This window comes from Etheostoma spectabile, chromosome 19, assembly GCF_008692095.1.
Source record: "Etheostoma spectabile isolate EspeVRDwgs_2016 chromosome 19, UIUC_Espe_1.0, whole genome shotgun sequence".
Classification (NCBI taxonomy): Eukaryota; Metazoa; Chordata; class Actinopteri; order Perciformes; family Percidae; genus Etheostoma; species Etheostoma spectabile.
In genome coordinates this window covers 16,629,426-16,656,065 of record NC_045751.1, presented here as the reverse complement: position 1 = coordinate 16,656,065, position 26,640 = coordinate 16,629,426, and the positions used below count along the sequence as shown (strand labels likewise).

The 26,640-nt window shown below is 40.7% G+C and overlaps 2 protein-coding genes and 1 long non-coding RNA gene across 4 annotated transcripts; 2 read left to right on the top strand and 1 right to left on the bottom strand.

Annotated features, from left to right (window-relative positions):
* On the top strand, positions 1–5,882 carry rnaseka (ribonuclease, RNase K a). Its single transcript, XM_032544505.1, has 4 exons — positions 1–258; positions 1,523–1,605; positions 2,743–2,869; positions 3,968–5,882. The coding sequence occupies exons 1-4, from the start codon at positions 184–186 to the stop codon at positions 3,983–3,985; spliced, it is 303 nt and encodes a 100-aa protein (XP_032400396.1). The 5' UTR covers positions 1–183; the 3' UTR covers positions 3,986–5,882.
* alox12 (arachidonate 12-lipoxygenase) lies at positions 4,412–26,606 on the bottom strand. Of its 2 annotated transcripts, XM_032544431.1 has the most exons (15): positions 26,353–26,606; positions 18,140–18,286; positions 17,720–17,921; positions 16,576–16,657; positions 16,361–16,483; positions 15,537–15,643; positions 14,497–14,669; positions 14,222–14,365; positions 12,731–12,934; positions 10,624–10,710; positions 10,223–10,392; positions 8,883–9,004; positions 7,824–7,924; positions 6,034–6,204; positions 4,412–5,167 (listed from the first exon to the last, which is right to left on the bottom strand). In XM_032544431.1, the coding sequence occupies exons 2-15, from the start codon at positions 18,284–18,286 to the stop codon at positions 4,988–4,990; spliced, it is 2,013 nt and encodes a 670-aa protein (XP_032400322.1). In that variant the 5' UTR covers positions 26,353–26,606; the 3' UTR covers positions 4,412–4,987. The 2 variants fall into 2 exon arrangements, with proteins under 2 accessions (XP_032400322.1, XP_032400323.1); XM_032544432.1 differs by lacking the exons at positions 17,720–17,921; positions 26,353–26,606 and having other exon boundaries at positions 18,140–18,183.
* LOC116707231 (uncharacterized) lies at positions 17,211–26,640 on the top strand. The gene is made up of 3 exons (XR_004336430.1): positions 17,211–17,222; positions 22,467–22,473; positions 26,523–26,640. It is a non-coding gene; the product is annotated as an uncharacterized LOC116707231 (long non-coding RNA).

Here is a 26,640-nt window from a genome sequence, read left to right as displayed (position 1 = left end):
GTTTTGTATCCGTATGTTCATTACTTAATGTTTAATGTGCACATGTATTTAAATAAATAAAATAATTTAAACCCTTAAAAACCGGAAACTTCCGGTGTTCGTTACAGTCACCTGACCGAGTGACAGAAGTTTGAGCAGCACGTCGACATTTGTTATTAAATAGAACCAGAACAGATTGTGATAATGCGGTGGTTGATTTGTGGACCAAAACTCGCCGCGTGTGGGATTGTGTTGAGCACGTGGGGGGTTATAATGCTGGTGAGTGTTATACTTTGCTTTACTTTATTTTTTTAATTCTCGTTAATCATACCTTCATTTTCGAGAGACTACAATCAAGCTAAAACATGACTCGGTCGAACTTAAACCGAACCCCAAAAAGACAGGTTCCTTGGTTGTTTGTTTTAGTTTAGCTTAGTTTTTATGGATGTTTAAAAAAAAAAAAAAAAAAAACTCCAGTTTGGATTATTTCCTGTGTAATGGCCCATACTCTGTCTGTAAGTCTCTTTTTATTTATTGTATTGAGAATTGCATGCTAACAGTTTTCCTAATCATGTTTGTATTAAAACCTTTACTGGGTGATCTAGATTTTCAGGGTTTTTCAAACCGTAAAATAGTACAGCACAAACAAATCACTGGGTGTTTCTCCACTTAAAGTGTATAGGCCTGTAGAATAGAATCTAATTGGATGAAGAATTGAAATCAAATAAATAAAAAGAACATTTTAAAGTTAACCTAAATTTAAAGAAAGGAGGGGGCTTTCAGGGAAATATATGTAGTCCTCCTAGATGGTTTTTTTTGTAATTTACTAACTTGAGAGTCACATGGAGAACTTAATTCGTACCATTACAAAGAATTCTTGACTTCTATATGATACTGGTCCTGTACCTGCTTTTCTGGCTGCAGGGCTTTATTGCAAAAAGGACTTTTAATTAAAATTTTGTACGTTCCGGATGCAAAGCCCAAACAGAAACCCATCCTACCTAAATGCCTGTATGTTGTTGATACATTTTGCCCTTTACAAAAAAAGCAGTTTGGTCAAATGAATTGGATGTAATGAAATATAAAACCAATATATATTGAACTCGTATTTTAGTATATTGAGTTCGCTGACACACCAACCCCGACTAAAGGCCGTCGGACAGTCTGGCGAAGTCGGTGACTCGAGTCTGTTCGGTGTGTTCCGTGCTGTCATCAGCAACGTGTTGAATCAGAAGGCAGGCAGTCGGACTCAACGACCAATCTAATTGGTGGAGTCCTAACCCGGAACTGACAAGCGGGATGATAGCCTCCCAAAATCTGACAAATCTTTTAAATTGACCTTTGTCGATCTGAAATGAAGATAGATTCAGCCACTTCAGGGCCTGTTTCTTGCTTAAAATGTTTTTTTCAGAAACAAGTTTCAGTGAATTATTTTCAGAGCCTTTAAATGGGATCTCGAGTGAGACTTAACTCAACAAAACCCATCAATCCTACCATGTTGACTGTGGGACCATCAGTAACAAGTGCCCCTCCTCTTTCTCAGGCCATGCTGGGGATTTTCTTCACCACACATTCAGCAATGCTGATTGAAGATGTGCCTTTTACAGATGAAGACATCCACCAAGAGTAAGGCTTTTTCTACCACACCTCTCTCCGGATCTCTGCCTATACAGCTGCACTGAGGCTTGATACCTGCTACGGCTGGGACCATGTGCTTTTGTCCCGATTGGATTCTTTCACAGTACATGGGTGCCGATTCCATTTGTACTGCAATTTTCATTTCATGCTTCTAGAACAGTGGTGTAGTCTATGTGATATGCAGGTATACCCACTAAGAAAGCTCCGGGATTTCCGTATACCCACTTAAAAATGCCCAATGACACGTAACAACATACTTTCCATTATAATTTTGATACATTTTGAAGTGTCATCTGTGTTTTCCTTCTTCACATTCAAATTGGTGCATAAAAGTGTATCCGAATACGGGAAATTAAGTTGTTCATCCTCAAAACTTCCTTTGGGGAGGACACCCACCACCCACTATGATATGCAAATGTCTGCTCCCTGGACAATAAACGGCCAATAGAAACACACACTCTCTCTCTCTCTCTCTCTCTCTCTCTCTCTCTCTCTCTCTCTCTCTCTCTCTCTCTCTCTCTCTCTCTCTCTCTCTCTCTCTCTCTCTCTCTCTCTCTCTCTCTCTCTCTCTAATAACCTGTGATTGGCTAAAGTCTCCTGTCACAGGCTTGAATTTCTAAAGCCTGAAAACATGAAAGGAGCATGTGCAGGAGTCTAGTTTCCTCTCAGACCGTTTGAGTTATATTATGCTGAAAGATTATTATGGAATTATTGTCCGACACCAAAAGAGGATCTATTTGTTTTTATTAGTCGACTCGGAAGAAAGCGAACGTTTTGACAATAAACTCCATCAATACAACAGTATGTGGAGTTAAACTGGACTGGACCAATAACCTCTGAATAGTTCATTGTTGTTAAATTGCAAAGACAGCCAACCGGGGGTGCATAATGTCGGCAGGATAATTTAAAAGACAATGGCAACTACATTGTGCGTCTGCCCCATTTCTGTTACCGTGGCGGCAGAAATCTTGGCATGGTGGGCCGCCAAAACAAAATCAACACAGAGGACACACTGGTGCTGTGTGGGGTGCTGATGTAGCAGGTGGATTTGTAATTGGGACTTTCAGGAGTGCCGCCCTTCTGTCAGTTTTGCCTTGGCTCTAATGTTGTTGTGTTCCTCTTCAGTACCAACCCTCCTCAGACGATCTACACCCTGTACAACAAGGTGGGCTACAACTGCTTCATAGCAGCTGCTATCTACATCCTGTTTGGATTCTTCTCCTGCTGCCAGATGAAGCTCAACAAGCGGAAGGTGAATTCCTTTCTCGTGTGGCCTTCTTTGAGTTTAATGTTATTGACCTTTTTGTGGCAAGGGTCAGAGTCACCCAAACTACAACATAGCTCTAGGGGTGTCTCTTCATGCAGATAAATTGGGGCTACTTTCTTCTGCAGCAATAGTGGATGTTTGCACTTGCAACAGAAAGATGTGGATTTTAGGTAGCGTTGAGACATTAAAATATGACCTGGGGAAAGTTGTTTTGAGTAACGGATCCATGAGTTTGAAGGTTTATCAGACACAGGGTTCAACAATAAGGCCCTGAAGGCGCAGGTCAAGTAAAACTTTCACAGTCAGGCAAGTAAATGTGAAGCAGAACAGTGTTTCAAGCATCCTTGAAGGAGTTTTCTTGGGTGGCAGGGGACTTAAACGTTTTTTTAAGCCAAGGACCCCTTAACCAAAAGCACCTGCTCTCATGACTACAGAGACCCAAAACCATTCTAAAGGGGATAAAATCCCCCAAAAGAGACACAAGACAACACAAAGAGACAGAGCATATACTACATATATTGCATAGTATTTGGTTGTACATAAAACTGGGCCTACAATGACATATGGGCTGCCTAAAGCATTTAAACATACCTTTTTAGTGCAAAAAATACTAAGCTGTTAAAATAGTTATTGTTGTATGATTTTATTAATCATGTTTTATTGTTAAACATGCATGTGGCAGAGTGAATCCTTAGAATTTACTGTATCTGTGGATGGCTTTCTTAGTGACTACCTGGGCCAGTTAGCCTCTCATTGTTTTATTTTTTTCACAAATAGGCTGCCTTATTTTTGCTAATAAGATGTTGGATAAGTGTTAAGACATTTTACATCTTTAATAAAACAACCAAAATTGGTTGCAGACAAAATAACACAAAGAGACCAAATTCCAAAATGAGACACAAAATGGAACATTCATTTTTCATTGGAAAAATATAACATTTTCTTGAGTAAGGATGCCTAAAACATGCCCAAATACGTGCACCTGACTCTTCCACAAAGCTAGGGAAAACACTGCAATCAGGAATAGAGTATTTGTGAAAGTAGTGTAACCGTGATCATTATTTTAATCCTGTTGTCCTGCAGGAGTACCTGGTGCACTAGTGCCACCCGCTGGACGGAGGAACTCCCAGCAGCACTCTGGCAGCAGGAGGCGGCGTTCGGAAGCTCGCAACTCTGATCACTGACTTCTGTCTCAGGGTTTAAAATTCCTAATTATAAACTACAGGGGGGAGACTGGGCATTGTGTGGGAGCAGATCAGCGTTCTGCACCTTCATGTATTCAAGATGAGATAAATTCTACCTCTGATCACAAGGGGTGAAATGATTTTCAAAGGTTTCTTCCTGTACTGTACAAGAGAATGTGTTTTTGATTATTACCAGTATCCGTGTTTGGAATGTTAGAATGACATTGGATCTAATTCTTTGTTTTTGTGGACTTTTGGCTGTACAGTGCCTCAGAGAATCATATTTTGAATGGTTGTCTTTATTCAAATGTCCAAGGTTTTAGTCCAGCATTCATTTCAAACATTATATTGTTTATTTGACACAAGGGTGGATTTTTCACTTCTGCAGAGATGACTTTGTCCCGACAATTTTTAAACATGCAGCTTCTTCACAGTGAAGCTGGATCATCTGTTAACATCGGTTGCTGCAGAACGTAAGTTCCATAATAAAGTGATGAAGACTACATGAAACATACAAATATACATGAACATATTGGCTATATGACAAGAGTGTACTGACAAAAAGTGAAGCTGGAGATAATGAGCTTAACTCAGCTTTCAGCTCATCTTCATCAGTGAGTGGCTGTTATAAAAATGTCATGGAAAACATACTTAAGAAGGATTTTCTCATATTCATTCTTCACTTTGATATTCATATTGCTGGAAACTTTCACTTGTACCCCACTACATTTCCAAAATAAAATGTATATTTTTCACTTGTAAGCATCGCCGTTGCTACAAAATACAATCGGAAGAAATTGGTTATGTGCGTCATTGCTGCTATGTTGCAAGTTAATGCACACTCCGTCCCAGTTGGTGACATAATGCCTATTTGTTGCCAAGCGCCAAAACTAAAGAAGAAGTTAGTTTGTTAGTCTTTCTATATAGTGATGCTGTTTTCTATGCGGCTAGGCAGGAGGTAAAGGTACTGAAGCTCCAGTCCTTCATTCTGACTCATGATGTGGCCCTCAATCTCCACCAGCTCCGCTCTGAACTTCTCAATTAGTTCCTGGGCCCGCCCCTCGGTGAAGTGCTCGTCTGTGTATTTGCCCAAAGGAATCTAGGCAGGAGAAAACAGGAAGTTACTAAAGAGACAGGAACTAAGTTGGGTGTCTATTATAGAAACAAAGGCTGTTGTCTTGCGAGAAAAAACCCCAATACAAGCAACATTTCTGTCAATGCTGGATTATGGGGATATTTTAGACATGCAAATCAATCTTCTGTGAAAATGCTGGACTTAGTGTACCATGCAGCACTAAGATTTGTAACTAATTCCAGTTTTTGTACTCATCACTGTAGCTTGTATGAGAGCGTTGTTTGGCCTTCCATGCATTGTCGCAGGTTGGAGCATTGGTATATTTTTCTTTTTTAAGGCCATAATGTGTAAACTGCCTTCTTACTTATGATCTCTTGACGCCTGAAGTCACCATCAGGAAATGTAATCTTTGTTCATATGGGCAAACCATGTATAACATTCTCTGAATGCAGATTTGGTGAAAGTGCCTTTAAAGTTTTTGCACCCACATCCTGGTATACATTGCAAAATCACCAACAATGACACAGTTTAAAATTAGGATAAAGAACTATTTGAGTAATAAATGCACATATGCTGTTACTGAGCACTGCTGGTGATTGTGTTGAGATGATATTTAAATGACAACTGTCTTTTCCTGTTTCATGTTGTTTGTTTTTACTGTATATTTTAATATGGGACCTTGAAAAAGAGATTCCCAATCTCAATAGGATTATTTCCAGGTAAAATAAAAGGTTAATAAAAAATGTGGGTGGTGTAGCATGTCAGATCAGCTCCACAGACCAACTATATGGGATAATTGAAATGCCATCTGCTGTGGTATTTTGTCATTTGTCCAATCAGAATAGCGTATTGTCAACAACACCCGGTAAAGCAGAAAGAGATGGACTCACTGCGTCTGGTTGAGCTCGCCCCAGATGCCACGTGATAGCCATCTGCACACAGGACTGGCTGACATCAGGAAGGGTGGCCATGATCATCTCCATGGTAACAGCATCCTTGTCTGTTGGTGGGGGGTGTCTCATGGTGCAGGGGGTGTTGGGGACCCAGGCACACCAGTCAAACTGAAAAACAAACATCAACAGAGAGACTCAGTTAATGTCACTGTGTATAGGATGTCGGATAAAAAAAGACAATAGTCTTTCAGCAGAACTTCACCGGGGCATCTCTACGGAAGAGGAGTAGGGCCAATGTGAAAAATGTATCCAAGTTCTACATTTAAAGTCACAATTCTGACTTTTTTTTCTCCAAATTCCATGCTTAAAGTCAGAATGCTGACTTTGGTCCAGAAGGACAACATACAGAAAAGTACACTACACACACACCAAAGAAGGCACAGTGCACCTTTTCCACAATCCTTCCTTGCGTTCAAATATTACTCCGGGAAGGAGGGAGACAACAAAAACACAACAGCAAGAACGACACCCGCAGCTCACACACAGAAACAGACAAACACACAAACAAGAGGCATTGAAAGGGAGACTGGCACAAGACAAAGGGACCACACACACATACACACACACAGATAGAATTGAGAAAGCCCTAGCACAAATCTCCAGCATGGACTTCAAGGATCCAGCAATGCTGAGCCAAGGGCCCAAAGTCCTTCCCGGGGCTCAAGCTACGCGAGTCGTTGAGAGCTCCATACACACGACATCCAGAAAGGAATGGTCCAAGCACAAATAGACAGGTAATGAGGTGGTTTTCAACGGGTTGCAATCATTCTCTTGGCCACTGTGAGTCCAGCAAAAACAGCCCGTTTTTTAGTTTTAGAGAGCTGGAGCGCTGACAGAGCCTTCCGAATCAAAACATTGACAGTAAAAGGTAATCTGGGCAGATATTTTTTTTTTTACTTTAAACCTCAATGTCGATATTGCTGCGATATTGTAGGGTTGACTATTGGTGCTTTCACAAAAAATGTACACATTGAGATTCTTTATAAATATTATTCAACAAAGTGGATATAATGACTAAGTGGGTAAAGGTAAATACTAGAACAGCTAGAACAGTCTGGTAAGTTCAGAAAATGACATCACTATTCTGTAAAGCAGCCTTTAAAACCAGGAACACCTGTGTCATAATACCATATCCAAACTTTTAAGATGATATCTAGTCTCATACATCGATGAATTGCCTAGCCCTAATGTGACCTTAGTCTCGCATTGCCGGACCTTCATCAACAGCGCTGCTGAGGAGGGTCTGGCTAGTCCACACAGCATTCTGGGACGGGAGAAAAACATGCTCTGGTTTATTGACATTTCTTTAAACCAATCAGAATCGTCATGGGCGGTGCTAAGCGTCGAGCGGAGCTACGGTGGCTCTGCAAATTAGCCTCGGGAAGGAACTTGTTTTTGGTGGCGTGCACGTGTACGTTCAAAGGTTGTTTTAGTCGCAAAAAAGAAAACTGAGATTGGACAGATAGTCTAGCTAGCCGTCTGAGGAGCAGTTAACCATAGTCCTCATAAATCACACCAGAGTTTAGAACACCAACACAGAAAGGGGGAGGTATCGGACATCCGGCAGAAAAGACAAATGGCAGAATTTCTAAGAGCAATCCTGGAAGGGGAAGGTCATGGATATAGACTAATGTGGCCCTAATCCTCTTCCGTACAGCTCAGAGCTGAATGCATCTTTGAAATCCTCCATAAACGTCCCAGTGAGGAGGTGTGTGAGTGCTCAGCACCTGTCCGTTGTTAGTGGCAGCATGTTGGGCTGTACTGATGAAGATGGACACCGACAGCAGGGTGGAGAGCTCCTCTCTGGTGCTGAGCGTACTGGACAGACCTGGACATGCATCCACCATCAACAATCAGATGCATAAATAACACATGACACTTTACAGCACTTCACATGAATGGCTGGAAGAAATGTGACATAGTTATCCAATCCAATCCAATCCACTTTATTTGTATAGCACATTTTACAAACACAAAGTTACCAAAGTGCTGCACAGAAAACTCAAACATACAAAACAATTAATGTAAAATATGGTAAAAACTAAATAAGAGCATCTGGTTTAAAAAGTTAAAAAAAAAATAGATAAAAATACTAAATACTAAAATACAATAAAACAGTAAGAGCCATCAGAGGACCACACAACTCACATGGAGTTAAAAGCCAAAGAATAAAAATGTGTCTTAAGACGAGACTTAAAACACTCAACTGTTGGGGCTGTTCGGACATGGGGGGGCAGAGCGTTCCAGAGTCTAGGTCCAGCCACAGGACCTAGTTATGGTACGTATTGAGACGTCACTTTTGCATGCAGTTGTTAAGAATAGAGCTGCACTATTTTGATGATTAATCGGTTTGAGTCATTGTGTAGGAAAAAAAAGTTCTAATTCCAGCTTCTTAAATGTGAATATTTTCTAGTTTCTTCACTCCTCTATGACAGTAAAGTGAATATATTTGAGTTGTGGACAAAAACAAGGGGACTTCATCTTGGGGTTTGATCCAACTTATTCACCATTTTCTGACATTTTATAGACCAAAAAACTAATCATTGAATAAAGAAAATAATCCACTGATGAATTGACTATCTTAATAATCATTAGTTGCAGCCCCTAAGAGTCCCAATCCAAAGTTTACATTTTCTTACACAACACAGATGCTTAGTGGTCTTAAAATAAATACACATTAAAAAGAAATGCCTAAGATTTGTCTTGAAGATTGGTAAAAAAATACAAATAAATCCCAGTTGAAAAAGTTTTTTTTAATGTAATGTATTAAAATATTAATAACTGACCAAAGTTGGGGAGCTCTGCGAAGCCTTCCTGTGATATGTCTCTGATCCAGGCTTGGAGCTCCAGGTCTTCCTGCACATCCTGGTCTGACTGGTAGAACAGGCTAACCATACCTGAGACAAAACTGAAGGAAGAGGCACAGTTACAGTAGTCTCGCAATGCCAGACCTTCCTCCACAGCGCTGCGAAGGAGGGTCCGCACGGAGCCATGGTGCCTCTGCAAAATAGCCTCGGGAAAGAACTTGTTTTGGTGGAACCTGTGCTCGTAGGGAGGCAAGCTGTGGAATATAAAAATGCTTGCACTGCTGCTATTATTATTATTATTATTATTATTAGTAGTAGTAGTAGTAGTAGTTTTATTTATCTAATTATTAGTCACTGTCATTAGTCGTCCCTATAATTGCCACTGTTCATCATTAAACCCAGTATTGTAGTTTCCCTTGTGGAATTAATGAAGTATAATTGTTATTATTTTGAGTCTCTCTACATTTACCTCCTGTATACCACAATGCAACCAGGGTTGGGTACCGAAACCTACGAAACCGGTAGGAAGCGGACCGGATTAGAATGCAAATTTCGGTTCCACTTAATGCGTCAACTGAAATATTTTCTCTCTGTTGTTCTCAAACAGATGTAAAAATATCACACTTTCTCTGTAATCTAGCGTTAGCTAGCAACAATAACTGTAGGCTACTTTTAAAATGCCTTTTTTCCCTTTGGGCTCTGGTTAGCATACCAACTCAACATTTGTTTAGTTGTTACTTGTTAATAGTGTAACTGTTATTTATTGTTAAATGATTGTAGTTGTGTGTTAGGTGACTTCGGTTTACTTATTATATATGAAGTACTTTAAAACTCAAATCTATTGTTAAATTTAAATAATTTTCAATTTAAAAAAAATCGGTTTAGGAATCAGAATTGTTTTAAAAGTACCGGTTTGTCATCGGAATCGTAAAAATCCAAACCAACCCTAAATGCAGCGCGGCCAGGTTTTCCCGGAGGAGAAGAAGAAGCACAAGGATCCGCAAAAACTGAAAAGGACTGTGCGGGCTTTTGTTTCTTAACAGTGGAAATAACGTATATGTTATACAGCCTTTTACTATTCCCTATTTCAGGGACATATTGAAAATATTTTTGATTCGGTTTGTTTACATGATGCAGGGCGCGCACGCCTCCGTCATGCAAATAACCGGCACGTCTACTGACGCTACAATGTATTCAGTTTAGTGTCCGAAATCTTGTTTGTTCGTTCCCTATATAGTTGACTAATTAATAAACACTATATAGGGAATAGTGAATGAGAGAACGGGTTGGAACACAGCTTGTGTTGTAGGATGGGCTACCTGAGTATGGCCTCCCAAATCATTAGACTGTGTTCTCTGTACAAGTAGTTCCTTAGCTGGGAAACTCCTCTGTCAGAGAAGTCATGGGGGGGCTGGAGGGAGCGGTAGGTCAGCTCCTTGTACTCCCTCTGAGACAGAATCAGCAGGCCATCACCACCTGTGGACACAACCTACACACGAACACGACCGCTATGATGAACACCGACATAATAATAACAGTCATCACATTGTTTAACACAGCACGTGTGTCTGTTTTGTTGTTGTTGTTGTTTTTTAAAGATCGATAATGTGGCTGTGGTGAGGTGGAGAGCCCAGTGGTATTAACAGTCTCTGGAAAAACTGTTTCAAGCCCACATCCACCAACTTCCAAATGCCAAAAGTACTGTTCGTGAGTGACACACCCTTTTGAAGATGCCATTAGGCGAGATGAGCTGGGTACGCCCCCGACAGTTGATCTCTAGAGTGTAGCGCAGATGAGGAGCCAGGAGCTGCAGGAGGGAAACACAAAAAACTGCTCAGGGTGCAACATATATAGCAACTGTGTTACAAACATCTCAAATATTAGCACAAATAACTGAGCTGTTACTAAATAAAGGTCTGGAAAGTCATTGATGACGGGTGGATTTACCTGTACTCTAATAGGTTACACGTTACAGGACGAACAGTGACAGGTTTATTTTTATTCACTAGTTATTTACAGTGGCCTGTATTTTGACAGATTCATTTTAGATTTTTTGATAAGCCACCATCACGGACCTCAGCACTTCCTGTAGATGTTTCAAATGAAAAGCTTGCAGGTTAAAGGGATATATTATGTCAAGGACTCTCTATAACTAAAAAAGCCCCAACGGTGAAAAGGTAAATACTTCCTGGCTGTTAAATGCATTGCAGATTATTTATGTTCATAGAGCAATTCAGTAACTACAGTCCCCTGAAAGACAGAGGGAGCACAATAAAAAGGCGTGTGGGAGAGTGTCAGATCGAAAAGTATTCAGCAAGAAAAATATTTGAACTGAATAATGACGATAAAGTACGATAAAGAGAGTTAATATCAAGGATATTGCACATACATAAGAAATTGCAATCAACCATTTTTAAATACATAACCAATATGACGTTTGTGCAAAATACATTCAAGTCAGTTACTTTGCATTCAGCAACTTAATTGAAAAAGGAATGAACGATTTGGAGTAACGGCCGGTCTTTCTAGGCGCCGCCTTGTTTTAAAGTGTAGTGAATGTTGCGTGGATGGATGAAAAGTTCTGTTTGCCTAATTTATTAAAGAGCCCCTATTATTCTTTTTTGGGGATTTTTATTGTAGTGTGTAATATGGTTTATTGTGCATGTAATAGATGTATAAAGTACAAAAAACACATTTCACTCCAAATGAAGCTTTCTCTCCCACAGACAGCCCTTTTTCCTCAACTGTCTGAAACGCCTCATCCACATTCCTCAATTAGTGCTGTCACAGATTGAAAAGTCCAGTTTTCATATGTGCTGCCCATTGGTGCTGCCTGAACGAGCACAGCTAGTGTTTCAGACAGAGGAGCTGCAGCACGGGGCAGTATGAGAAACGGAAAATGTTTTTTGAACATCAAAGCATGTAAACCTATTCTAGTAGTACCATCATGATGCAGAGAAAAAGTATAATAGGGGCTCTTTAATATTTGTTAAACGTTAGGTATTTACCAAGGGGGTAAGCCTCTCCTCTGAAAGCATAGCTCCTATGGCGCCATTTTGATGCTACCAAGCCATCGCCCACCGTTAGCATTCCATTGACTGCCATTCATTTTGGGGCCACTTTGACAGCGAACAACTTTACATCTAAAGCGTTTCAAGACTCTATTTGTTGTTTATTTCTAAAGAAACACGGCAATATATAAAAGGCTTCATTACCTTGTAGCTCACGTTGTGGCTCCGTAGCAGACGTTTTTGTAAAAGTAGGCTAACGATTGTGTCATAACCACATGACTTACTGTCACACAGTAGAGGAATCACCGTATAGTACAGTGTAAGCTCGCAGACAGTTTGGACCTACATTAGCTGTTTGATTTTAATTAATAATGTTAACTAGCATTTTAGTTAGCAGTAATTAGCCTGTGCCTATGTTATCTCCTTACATATACCTACGCTCCCCGTCTCTGCAAGTTTGGGAATGATTGAGATTTCTCTTGCATATTACAACTTTCAGACACGTTGCTCACGTCACATCTACGTCGTCAAGCTCAGTTGGAGGTTGCACAGTAACGCCGGAAAAGTGCTTCTAATATCCTTCACTGGTCTCTGTCCAGAACAACGGGATCTGTTGGTCCATTTCTTCAAATGTCTATGGTGTTTACACAGCTAAAAGCCACATTATGAAAATTAGTTTTGTTGAGGCGTTAGCAAACGTTACCTTGTCTGTGTTGCCAGATCTCCATGGTTTGTTGCAGAGACAGAAACAGGTCTCAGACATGGCTTAAATATAAAAAAACAAAAAAAAATTTAGCTGTGAATAACATGGCTCACCTTATATATTGGGTGCACAGCAGGCAGCTGTCTCAGCGTAGCTACACAAAACACCTCTACCACCAGATGAGTCCTGAGCAGGTGAGACAGCAGCTGGAACACCTGGAACTCAGCGTGACGCACCCACATCTTGGCCAATAGCCAGGCTAGGGGCGGGTCTCTGGGCAGGAATATGGGCGTGTCCAGGCCTGGAGTCTGCTCTAGCTGAAGACAAGGAGAGGAAACCATTACAGTCCTGTTCCACTGCATAAAAGGAAACCTGAACTTTACCTATCTAGGACCTCTCAGACCTTATGAAGTTCAGATTTTAGTCATCAGGTTTGTTTCCACTGTAGTGTTTAGTTTAGTTTATTGGTTTACACATATACAAATCCTAAGGATTAATATACACATTAATCAATTTAAGATTTGATGGAGAGATGCAAAATAGGAGAGGGGCTTAATCTGGGCACTCTCCAATGCATAATCCAATTTAAAGAGAATTGCACACAATAAAACAGAATACATATGAAAGGTAAAATAATATATAATATATTTTAAACCAAAATGATGTTGACATGATTATTATATTAGTGCAGTACCCGGAACATAGGATTTTAAAATGCTATACAGCCTTTCTTTGATGTTCATATATATTATTTAATTATATATAACAATTATCCATTCACTTTCAGTTTTTAGATTTTTATAACTTGTTCACGGGTTTACCTTCAGTATTTTCAGAATGCTTTTGTAAAATGACATTCCGTATTCTGAGATTATATAAATATTTCTCCGGTTTCCATTTAGTATTCTAAGTTTTAGGTTTTTTCTTTCAGATTTACATTGAATATTTCTCAGGTGCACATTCTGTAGTTTCAGGTTTTCATTCAACAATCTCATATTTTCAGTATTCTCAGGACACATTCACTAATCCTTTTTTAGGGTTTTCATTCATTATTCTTAGACTTTCATATTTCATACGCTCATATTTAAATCTACAGTGAGTAGTCTCTGTTGCCCGTGAGGAATTCTAAGTAATGACAACAAAACTGTTGGTGCGTCCACATGATACAAGCCTTCCGTCGTTGCGCACACGCTCTCACCCCTCCTCCACTCAGTTCCTAGTAGCCAAGGAGGGCACGGAGGATTCAAAAAACATGATGGACTCTTTAGAAGAGGTAATTATCTTTGCTTGAGCTTCTGCGTGGAAAAGTCAACAGACAACACAATCTTCTGAACAGAATCATACTGAGAAATACAGAGAGTTGTGTGGAGCTGATAGTCTTAATTAGTTTTGTAGCAACTCATTTGGCAATGGCTTGAATGTAACCAACGTTTATTAATATCAAAAAGTTATGCACAAAAGCTTTAATTCTCCAACAACTCATGCTGAAAGAAAATCTCAAAACCATTTCCCCCAAAGACTTAATTGCATAATTTACAGATACTTAAGTTTTATTGAATATAATGTGAGTCTGTGTGATTGCTTTATAGCTGTGAATGATATACCTGTATAGCAATTGGTATGAGTCCGTTATCTGGATGTTGGTACAGGAGACAGAGTGGAGCAGCGATGTACTGAGGTTTACCCCTAATTGTGTTGGTGGGAACCCCATCTAAGATGGCGTAGTCTAACAGGTAGATATTCCCTGCCTGGACAGGAAATAAGCAGAATGAAATGATTGACCATGTTCAAGACATACAGTAAGTGACACAATTCTGCAGTTTATGGTGTCACATTAAACCCTGTTTAGAAGATAAACAGATGTAGAGCAAATGTCCACCTTAAGTTCCTTGTCCAGGTTGGTCCTGGGAGCCATGGAGCTCTGCACCATGTCTGCTACCACAGGGAAGTTCTCAGGCAGCTTCTTGCACCTTTTGATCATCCTTGGGTTCGAGCCATTCATACACTGGTAGCCAAAGAAGGAGTCCTCCTTCCAGTGCTCCATACAGTACTCTGAGTCAAACGCACACACATGCTGGGTGAGTGAATAAATCTGGTGAGTAAATGTTTATAGAAAGGCGAAGTCCATCCGCTTCCGGTGGACCCCATGGGACATTATTTCATAAAAATATGTCTGGGAGTGAAAGGGGAGAGATGATAAATTTTTTGATCCCATTTGAATTGAGCCATGGATTACACATATGAAGTCTGTCAATTTAAAAGATAATTTTGCAAGTGAAGAAAGTCACAGTTTGTCCCAGGTTTGTCATAGTACCACTTAGTTGTGTGAAACCACTCAGTGAACTAAACCTCTTGTCTCGCACAAATTACTGTGTAGGCATTCTATATCTTGCATATAATTAATGTGTTCATTACAGGATTATGTATTAGTGCAGTGTTTCTCAAATGGGGTACATGTACCCCTAGGGGTACTTTGGAGTACTGCAGGGGGTACTTGAGATTTTTGTCTTAATATGTGAATTTAAAAAATATCAGTCATGCATTATTCCATGAAAAATTATACTATAATAATAAAATCATTTAGTCATGGATTTTAAACATTTGAAGTAGCATTTGAGTGTCTTTCAGTGGCAAAGTTGTTGTTTCGTAAATCAGACAGTGATGGTGCAGCGCTGTAATGTAAACTCTTTATTTAACCTTTTTTTCTACCAAAAAATCCTTTGGTTTTTTTTGGCTCAGAGAATATTCCCGAGGGGGTACATTATTGAAAAAAGTTTGAGAACCACTAGTGTATATCAAACATTACACATTTCTTGTGCATTAGAAATGTAGTGTCTAACAGAAAACTACCCAGCCACTATTTTTTTGTCATTTTCCTCATCCGGTTTTGGGTGGAGTATATAGTGTGTATTTACACACCAGCTATGGGACTTCGCAGCTTCCAGAAGATCCGTTTGAAATCGTCCAGGTCATTCCAGGATTTCCCAAACCTGATGGCCATCTTCTTCAGAGACAACTCCATCAAGCTGATGAGAAGAGAGAGGACATGAGGATAGACTGCACATTGTGGAAGCTCAACTCTCATCTGGGGAGCAACAATCTTTATGAGGACCAATTTCATTTTAATACCCTTGTAGTGAGGTCATGCCTGCATTGTAAGGACATTGCCCTCAGTACATTAAAAGATAGTTTGAAGGTTTAAACTTGGTTTTAAATTTAAGCTTAAAGTTATGTTTAGGTAAGGGTAAGGGTAAGGTATGCATTTAGTTATGATGGTAAACGTTAAGGCCCTGACACACCATGTATGAAGAGATCTTTTAAAAGACATGTTATTGTTGGAATAAAGTGTGTATTGTAAGTACAGTAATTATGTATATCTTGTTGTAGGCCATCTTATGGACATAATGTCCAAAAAAATAGTGTTTTGACAGCCCTTATATGTGTTTCGGATAGATCAAATGAGATGAAAAATGAAAAGGAGCCTTGTGTATGCCTTTCCTCACTCTTGTTTTTAAGCCAAAAGAAGGCAGATGAAGGCCGGCGCTTGGCAACGGTGTGGGACACATCGCACAGACTAACCGTCAGCCCAACTAGGACTGACAGCCAACGGTCAGCTTGGTGTGTTAGGGCCTTTAGGGTTAGAGGCTAGCAAATGAATTTTCAGTACAGGGTCCTCACAAGTGTTGAAAAACAAACGTTTGTGTGTGTGTGTGTGTGTGTGAATGTGTGTGCGCAACACCTACGCATAGTGTAATGAATGTTCAAAGTCACTCCTCTTCTCATTGTCAAAGCGGGCGTCTTGGGGTAAATCTGCTTCTGTTTTAGCGTCGATACATCTGGGGATCCCTGGAGCCCATGTTACCCATCTGAATGACAGCAGCACGCAGCAAGATACAAACATGAATACAACTCACATCCAGTCTGGAGAGTAAATCTGTTTGTTGTGTGTGTTTTGGACCTGTAAGTGGTCTGTCTCTCCTGCAGCTCTGTCTTCCTGTGTGCCAGCAGCTGAGGTAAGGCGTCATCCCTCAGTGTCTTCGCTACACAGGCAGGAAGAGAAGTGAGACAGGAAAGTGCACCTTAAGCAACATTTCAGTTTTATAGGGACTTATGACCACTGACCCCCCACCCCCCAAAAAAACAATTTATTCTCTTGTGACAAGGGTATCTTCCATTTTTTACATTTTCACCTTTTGTAAGGTGATTGGTACCTCTTTTAGTTTTGGCTGGGGTTATGCATGGATGTATTACATTAATTATCAAGCCCATAGAAATTGTGCTCAGCCTTGCAGCCAATTTTTGTCCAGTTGCTACGTGGTATTGCTACAAAAAATGGGGATGGAACCCAAACTTTGGGGGTGGCAGTAGCTCAGTCCATAGGGAGTTGGGTTGGGAACCGGAGGGTCACTGGTTCAAATCCCCGTATGGACCCAAAAAGTTGGGAGTGTGGATTGGTGGCTGAGAGATGCCACTTCACCTCCTGGGCCTGCCGTGCCCTTGAGCAAGGCACCGTACCCCCCCGACCGCTCAGGGCGCTGGTTCAGCTGGCAGCCCCCTCACTCTGACATCTCTCCATGTATAGTGCATGTATAGGTCCTGACAGATGTGTGTGTATTTCAGGCCTGTGTGTGAGTACTAACAAAAAGTGTGTACACAGAGTGCAGTACAGTAATTTCCCCATTGGGGACTAATAAACAAATTATTATTTATTTATTTATTTTATTTAAACGCTGAATGCTAATGAGCCTGTCTCAAACAAAACCAAGTATTTATAAGTAGCCTAGCATTAGCCATATTGTCCCCTTAGTTTATGGGCCATATTAGCACCATCTTTCCCTAACCTTAGCCATGCTGTAGCTGCGATGGACATTACAAAACTTTGTCTCGTCAATGTTGTCCTTGGCTGTCAAAAGAAATGTGAATGGCACCCTGCAATGTAACTATTGCAATGTAAGAGCTACAGCCCTGGATAACTGGTCGGCTGCAGACCAGCTCCCATCTCCACGGGATCTTTTTGGAGTCGGTTGCCTTGCTCAACGGTACCAATACAGCTGACCATCAGGGACCATGGATTGATTCTGAATGCTTTGAATCTTACCCACCTGTTCCCTCTCTTATCTCCACCTTGACATCTCCTATGAGCCAGCGGTAACAAGGGAAAGTCAGCACTTTTTCTCCACCTGGAGGCTCCACTGTGACGTAACGACAGAACCAGTTATCTTCCAACCAGTACCTCTGTTTCTGCAGTCTGACCAGCAGCAGGGTGCCTAAATGCGAAGGACTGGTTACCTTGTACTTATCCACCTGACGGAGATGGAGGAGAAAGAAGTAAACCATACCTTTGATCCCTTTTTAAATAACATATACCAATACCAGTATCAGAAAAGCCTCCGATACTGGTATCGGTGGTACTCAAGTACTTAAGTTTATGCACTAATCTGATATTACGTAATTTAGCCCTGAAGAAAATTAAATTTAAAGTAGTCTATGATCTAATTTAAACACAGATTATTCACACTCACTGCTCCGCGACAGAAGTCCAGTCCAGGGTTGTCTAGCAGGGTGCGCTCACTCTCTCCTTTCTCCCCCACCAGGGTCACAAAGATGTAGTTGTTAGTGCCTGAATACTCTGATGTTCCAGTCGCTACTGTTACAGTGTAGACCTCCATCTAAGGACATAAACACATAACAGCATGTTGGTAACCAATAGTTCAACTGACAACATGTGGGGGCTTGAAGGCTACTACAGATGGACTGAAGCTTTTGACCTCGGCAGATGGTGGCCCACCATACCAGGTTCTCTCTGACGTTTCTGCCTGTTTGAAGGAAGTTTTTCCTCGCCACTTACTGTATATACCGAATGCTTGCTCTGGGGGGGATTTGTTGGGTCTCTGTAAATTATAGAGTGTGGTCTAGACCTACGATATCTTTAAAGTGTCCTGATATAACTTATGTTGTGATTTGACACTATCAATAACATTCAATTGAACTCCTGTATTGCTGCTCCGGAAGCATTGTGTCAAAGCGTTTGGAATCTGAATAAAGAAAGTTGATAACACAATGGCTTGAGTTGCACAACGTGAAGGTGCTTTTTTCTTTTTTTTTTACAATTGGACGAGAGCAGGCGGCAGCGGCCGGGGGCGTTGACAGAAGCCTTCAGGCTGAGCACAAAGTGACAGAAACACTGTGGTCTGATTCCCATATAAAAATAATGTTATTAGACCCATATATCAGCTTGTACAAGTCTCGAGACGTTCTAATTATGACAAAGCAGCTCGCAAAATGCTCCACATAAGATCTGTTGCAAATTTTAATTAACAACAGACTGTAGATGATCCATGATCTGAACAGATTAAGTCTCTCTGACTTCTACAAGCCACTATAAGCCACACAACATGTGTTCTGTACAGAATAAGCCTTTAAATCGGACAAATGGCAGTTAAAACCCCTTCAATTCAAAATCAATAAAAACTTTACACAGTCGGTGAAAAGCTTCAACTCAAACCTACAGTACTCAGCAATACAGCATGAAGTGGATAAATTCCGGATGGCTTTACCTACACCTAACCCCCTTAACCCTACAAAGCTGGTTATCAACTGACTCTCTGGCTTTACCGAGATCAACACGTCAACAGAGCATCATTAGTAGTTCGATAACATGATCATGGTGATGTCTCTGAGGAAGCCCACATATTTTTACAGTAAATCTTGCACTTATGTTTACAAATTAGAAGATTTCATAAGCATTTACATTGTCCAGAAGGTCTTAGGAATCAAAGTGTTCCTCAAATCATCTGTTACATATTGTGCGTGACCCGCTGAAATGAGTGTCTTTCCCTAGTAATAATTTAAATATCGTTCCGAAAGTAAGCAAATGTTTAGAACCCCACTGATGCAAATGAGGGAATTATGCAAAAGATATGTGGTCAGAAATACACAGAACTGTTTCAGGACGTGACTTGCGGTTTAGATGTCTATGTACAATGATAACATTACTGTTGCACAAACAGTAGCTAAAAGTATGTTGCAGTTAGATAAGTTAAATATATTTTATAAATTAGGCTTGGGAGGATAAATGTTGCAGTTACCTTTGTATTAATAAAAAGAACATTGATTCACTTTGATGTTCTCATTCTTCCCTGAGCCCTGAGTACGGAGAACATAATACTGATGGTGGATATATTTTTAGTATTGACAAACTAAGCAAAAAGTTCAATTTTGACTTGTCTCTGTAACATATTTACAGAGGAGAGGCTTTTTTGGCCTTTATGAAAGGGGGGGGGGGATGACAGGTAGCAAAGGGCCGCATGTTGGAGTAAACCTCTATATATGGGCACCCGCTCTTCCAACTGAGCTTTCCGGGCTACCCCCACGCAAACACAAAATAATATTTTTGCACGTGTTAATAAACTGAAAAGGCCAAAAATGCAAAAATGGCAAAATACTTGAACTAGGGAGAAAAAGATTGGACAAATATTAAAACAGATATATTATAACATGTCCTCTTCTCTATGGTGCATTTACATTATTTAGACGATGAAGCAGGGCATGCTTTTGGGGTGTGGCTATATCCAACCTGTCAATCAGGACAGATGCTTAGCAATGCTAACCGTGGCACTGTGTCCATTAAATTGCCATGAACTTCTTTTTGGGTGCGTTTTGGGTCATTGTTTTCATCTTAAACTTAGACCCTGTCACTTTTAATTTATCAAAAGGTTGTTGGAACATTTTGGTTGCCTAAAAATGTCTTGTTCAGCATTCTGCCATCCAAACTATTTAGCTATTGCTAGCTTTAGCTGGTAATTTAAGGGAAAGTTGGCCTTATTTCCGTGTACTGCAGCGCATGCAGATGAATGGCACCAGTTTGCGTCTGCCCGCCGGTAAAACTCCACTGGATGACTAACTTCCGAAGGGTTGACAGTTGGCAACATTGCCTCTTCAGCGATTACCTTAGCACAGCGCAATTGCAACCATAAACCACGCTGGCTTGGCCGCGTCATCCTTCCGAGCTCTACCCTCTCGTCAAAAATCGTCACACAAAAAAACAAGTTGGCGACAGCTGTATCCCCAAATTTGAGGATTCAAAACGGCAGTCTACAAACCAATGTGTGACGTCACGGATGCTATGTTCATTATTTTTACAGTCTATGGCTACAGCCCAAACTGGAGTCCTCCAATCTGCTCACTGCTACAAAATATTCACTCAGAAATCTTTATTTGTTCCACGATTTTAGGCTCAGACCAACACCTTTAAGTCTATAATTCAGATTTTATAATCAAACTTTTAAAACCAGGCATGACCTTGCACTGCGTGCTGTTTGGGCACTGTGTTTGCAGTTTCCAGGAGCAGTGCGTGCGTGCGTGCGTGCGTGCATGCGTGTGTGTACACTGTATTAGCCCACAGTGTAAACACAGCTGGTTGCCTGCAGATACAAAAGCCCTAATACTAGGATCATGTTCAGCAGGAGGACATTGATATGGCTGTTAGGCATACTGGGATTTATGATGTGTTATTTGTAAGCCACATAAGTGTTAATGGTGCAGCCTGATATCCAGACTATTAATGATTTTAAGCTTTTGACTACTAAGTGTCTTAGCGGCTACTTACAGTGGGTACGGAAAGTATTCAGACCCCTTTAAATTTTTCACTCTTTGTTTCATTGCAGCCTTTTCCAAAAATCAAAAAGTTCATTTTATTTCTCAGTAAAGTACACTCAGCAACCCATCTTGACAGAAAAAAAACAGAAATTTGAAATGTTTGCATATTTATTAAAAAAAAAAAATGAAATATCAACGGTCATAAGTATTCAGACCCTTTGTTCAGTATTTAGTAGAAGCACCCTTTTGATCTAATACAGCCATGAGTCGTTTTGGGAAAGATGCAACAAGTTTTTCACATCTGGATTTGGGTATCTCTGCCATTCCTCCTTGCAGATCCTCTCCAGTTCTGTCGGGTTGGATGGTAAACGTTGGTGGACAGTCATTTTCAGGTCTCTCCAGAGATGCTCAATTGGGTTTAAGTCAGGCGCTGGCTGGGCCATTCAAGAACAGCCAGGAGTTGTTGTGAAGCCATCTCTTCGTTATTTTAGCGTGTGCTTAGGGTCTTGTCTTGTTGGAAGGTAAACCTTCGGCCCAGTCTGAGGTCCAGAGCACTCTGGAAAAGGTTTTCGTCCAGGATTACCTGTACTTGGCCGATTCATCTTTCCCTCGATTGCAACCAGTCGTCCTCCCTGCAGCTGAAAAACACCCCACAGCATGATGCTGCCACCACCATGCTTCACTGTTGAGCTGTATTGGACAGGTGATGAGCAGTGCCTGGTTTTCCCACACATACCGCTTAGAATTAAGGCCAAAAGTTCTATCTTGGTCTCATCAGACCAGAGGTTTTATTTATCACCATTTGGAGTCCTTCAGGTGTTTTTTAGCAAACTCCATGGGGCTTTCATGTGTCTTGCACTGAGGAGAGGCTTCCGTCGGGCCACTCTGCCATAAAGCCCCGACTGGTGGATTGCTGCAGTGATGGTTGACTTACTACAACTTTCTCCCATCTCCCGACTGCATCTCTGGAGCTCAGCCCAGTGACCATTGGGTTCTTCTTTGCCTCTCTCACCAAGGCTCTTCTCCCCCGATAGCTCAGTTTGGCGGACGGCCAGCTCTAGGAAGGGTTCTGGTCGTCCCAACGTCTTCCATTTGAGGATTATGGAGGCCACTGTGCTCTTAGGAACCTTAAGTGCAGCAGAAATTTTTTTGTAACCTGACCAGATCTGTGCCTTGCCAAATTCTGTCTCTGAGCTCTTCAGGCAGTTCCTTTGACCTCATGATTGTCATTTGCTTGACATGCACTGTGAGCTGTAAGGTCTTATAGACAGGTGTGTGGCTTCCTAATCAAGTCCAATCGATAATCAAACACAGCTGGACTCCAATGAAGGTGTAGAACCATCTCAAGGATGATCAGAAGAAATAGACAGCACCTGAGTTACATATGAGGGTCACGGCAAAGGGTCTGAATACTTATGACCATGTGTATTTCAGTTTTTTCTTTTTTAATAAATTTGCAAAAATTTCTACATTTCTGTTTTTTCTGTCCAAGATGGGGTGCTGAGTGTACATTACTGAGAAATAAAATGAACTTTTTTGATTTTTGGAAAATGGCTGCAATGAAACAAAGAGTGAAAAATTTAAAGGGGTCTGAATACTTTCCGTACCCACTGTATGTTCCATTGCTGTATGCAATGATATAGATAAATATTTATACTGCAAACTAGATTTCCACATATGTGCAGGAGTAAAGAAGTTTATGAACACGATGTGTAAGTGGTGTATGCTAAATGTGTGGATGTGGAAAAATGTCTGCAAACTTGGAATCAAAACAAGCTTTTCATGGTGGGATTGCATAAACGGAACATTAAATCCAGGAGGGACCTGAATAAAATTGCCTTCTGATCTTGGAACGTTGTCAAACCGGACACCACACTTGTGGTTCAACATTTAAACATGAACGGTACAAAGGCAAACATGCTGGGACTCTGTTGTTATCCATCAAGGACAACATATAGGAAATTATTTTCACTGTTTTTGTGGCACCACTTATTAGTCCGTGCTTTCATTTAGCTGCTATGACAATGAAATACTGCATTGCATTATGCAGTTGTATATGAGCACAATGTAAACAAAAAACAAAAACAACAACGAAGAGTTCGACACAAGCCCCTTCTGCAAAACAGGGCCACACCATTGGCTAATAATGTGGAACGCAGATATTGTAATTTCCCTGTCAAACATGCAATGAATCGTATTTCCAATACCAACTGACGCACAGGAATTTTGAGGGCCCATGGAGGTCCAAGGCCCTGGGTTAATATTTCATAGTAGTTGTACCGTATTTTGTGTGTACAAAGTACAAATATTTTATTTTATTTCTTACTGTACTTTTACTTCACTAAGCATCTCCCTTACTTGTACAAAATAAAATCAGCACAAATTTGTGAGGCTGCGACAAAGTAGTGAATCATTGCTCCTAGATTTCAGGTTGATGCACGCGCCATTCGAATGTTGGTGATGTAATGCCTGTTCGTTGCAAATTGCCAATACCATAGGCCTCAACTAAGGATGAGGAAGAGGAAGCATAATAATGGAAGTACCGGCTGCAGCCTCTGCTGCCGGTGGAACAGACGAAGGCTGTTAAAGATAACGTTACACAATCACAAATGTTTGCATATGTTGGAGTGAAAGAGCCTTCCTCATGCAGAAATGAAAATTCAGTTTCTGCTTTTCTCTTTGTTGAACTCTCAAAATATGCAATGTTTGGTCCTTCAACTTGAGGAAATTTTGCATGGAAAGTCCTAGGAAAGACTTTGAAATTGATGTTTAACAAGGAGTGGAAACCCTGAATATTATGCTTTCTTACTATAAGGAAGCCACAATAAAGTTTATACCCAAAATATAAAAGAAGAATCTGAGAATTATCAGATACTTTAAGACTTTTACTCCACTAATATTGTAAAAGGTGACTAGTCATAAGATCTTTTTGGGAAGTAGAGCATGTATTAGTAGCGCTTTCAAGTACTTTAAACAAGACCGATGGTAGTATTCCAAAGTAGATGAGATCCATCATTCTGCTGGGAAAAAATTTCAGAAACTAAAATCTTTGGTTCAGAGAAAATATCGCAGAGTTCTCCATGCATCACAGACAACTTTGCAGTGAATGGAAATCTAAGACAGGACAGAGCATGTCAATCCAGGTCCTTTGAAGTGGATGAAGAGCAGAGATAGGGAGGGGAGCGGTGCCTACGGCTACACACCGTCCCCTGTCATCAAGGCTACACTGCAACTCTTCTTCTAACTAGGGCTGACCAATATATCATATATATATGTTTCCTTTTCAAAACGTTTGTATGGATTTTATAGAGTTAAACCAGCAATGTGGGACAGAAATCCTGTTTTATAATAGTGATGTTTACTAATGAGTATTGACAAAAAGAACAGATAATGCTTCTCAGAGTTTTGTTTTGTGCCACACGGTGCCTCAACAACTACCACCATCACGGGTTCGTGGTCTGGCTACAGTTCTCAGCCCAGGGTGAAAGGGATAGTGGGCCAGGGCTGGCTGTCTGGATGTGGCCTCAGCATCTGGAGATGTACTGGACCAAACCAAAGAGGTCAGCAGCAATGTCCACCTGCCCGAACCTGTGCCATGATGTACGTTCTGTGATGAACTGATGAGGCTGAAATAAGAAGGCTTCGGAGGGGTCGGCCATTTGATCCCGAGGCCTGCCTACGACGATACTCCATCCTATCTGGAGGTACGGTCCAACGGCCAGCAGAAGGACTGAGGAGGAGAGGAAGGGGAGCAGCAGACGGTCCTGATCTGATACTTCTGACGCAATGTGAAGTTAAGTAGCACACAGATTCACATTTTGAGACTACACATGTACTATTGGTAAATTTACAACTGTTTTTACTGGGGTTAAGATTTTGTATCCAAGACAACAGAAGCTGTTTTGCAAATATGTATAATTCATCTGTTCCTAGTCTTACAGGTTTACAAACAACTGGCTTTGATTGAGATCATTTAATTGTGGATGTGTGGAGAACAATGTCACTGCTGTTATCTGATATTTGGGAGCCACTGCCTTGTCCGTGTCTGGAGCACGGTGTGACGCTGGGAAAATAACAGGCGCCCCTGGCCTGTGTGAGTCAACATTACTGCTTTACTGTGACTGTGTGATTTATCTCATTCTGCACTGTATTACAAGAACTGATGTAGAAAGCTTTTTGGGCAGTCATTTTTCTGTACTGATGCTGTGAGTACTGTAAAACGGATTCTACTAAGTAAACAAACTTTAATATAACTTCAGTGGTTCCTGTCTATTCTTGATGATGAAATTATTCTAACAGAAGTATAAACATATACCATTCCAATACCCTATTGGTTTGAACGCAATCCATCGCACCTGCACGACACAAATCACGTCACGCTCCAGCAAGGAAATAGCAGACATATGTAACATAGCACCAAGATGTCCGTGGCAGAGACTCAAGAGAATTTGAGAGAAATGTCCTAACCAAGCCCCGCCGAGGAGGTTGGTAGCCAGGAAGTCCTGCCAACCCTTCTACATCCCTGGCCGTACCTGGAAGAATTTTTCGAAATGGTTGGATGCCAAAGCAACTCTATTCAAATGTGCTGCAAACTCTGCGCACCCAGGTAAACGATTAAATTGTTTCCAAAACTCGCTGTCAAAATTTGAAAAAGCATAATGATTTGATATTGATTTATCCCATACATTACATTTATGTTTATACTTCTAGTAGTTTTGAAATCAGTACTTTCACTTGAGTAAAAAAACTTAAGTTGATACTTAGAGGTATAGATACTAGGAAAACAAACTGAGTATTGAATGTGAATACTTTTGACACATCTGGTGTCAGCCAAGTACAGACGGTGAGAGCAGACACAGCCACAGGTTCCTACACTTCAGTGTCAGATATTCCTGTAAACTCACCAGTCCTTCTAGTAACAGTGCTGAGTTACAGTGGTGCAATCACCTTTAACAGCATCTTAACACTAAAATTATGGTTAGTTCTACATGGCTGACAAGACACCATGTGCCAAGAATATTAGGCTTTAAAAAACAATTGCCATGTCTTTCACACCTAAGAGTAAAGAGCATATTTGAAAACATGGAAACAGATGTAGCTTTTGTGGGGTGTGAGAACCCAAGTAACAAATACTCACCTTAATGCAGAACTGTGTTCACAGCTGAGTATCAGATTCCAAAGAAGAGGAGGGTCGACTTCTTTTTCTCAAGATGTCCTCTGGCTCCGTTTGTGTTCTGGCACTTTTCTCTTTTTTCCTTTACCAGTATCCTAGTTCTTCTCTTTCTCTCTTTTTTAAAGTCTTCACAGATCAACAGTTACCTGGTTAGCATGGCATTTCTAAATGAAAGAAATCCTGCTCTGATTCTCTGGTTGAATCTTTCCAGCAGTTTGTTTCTTTAACACACTCACTCCCACTCACTTTGAC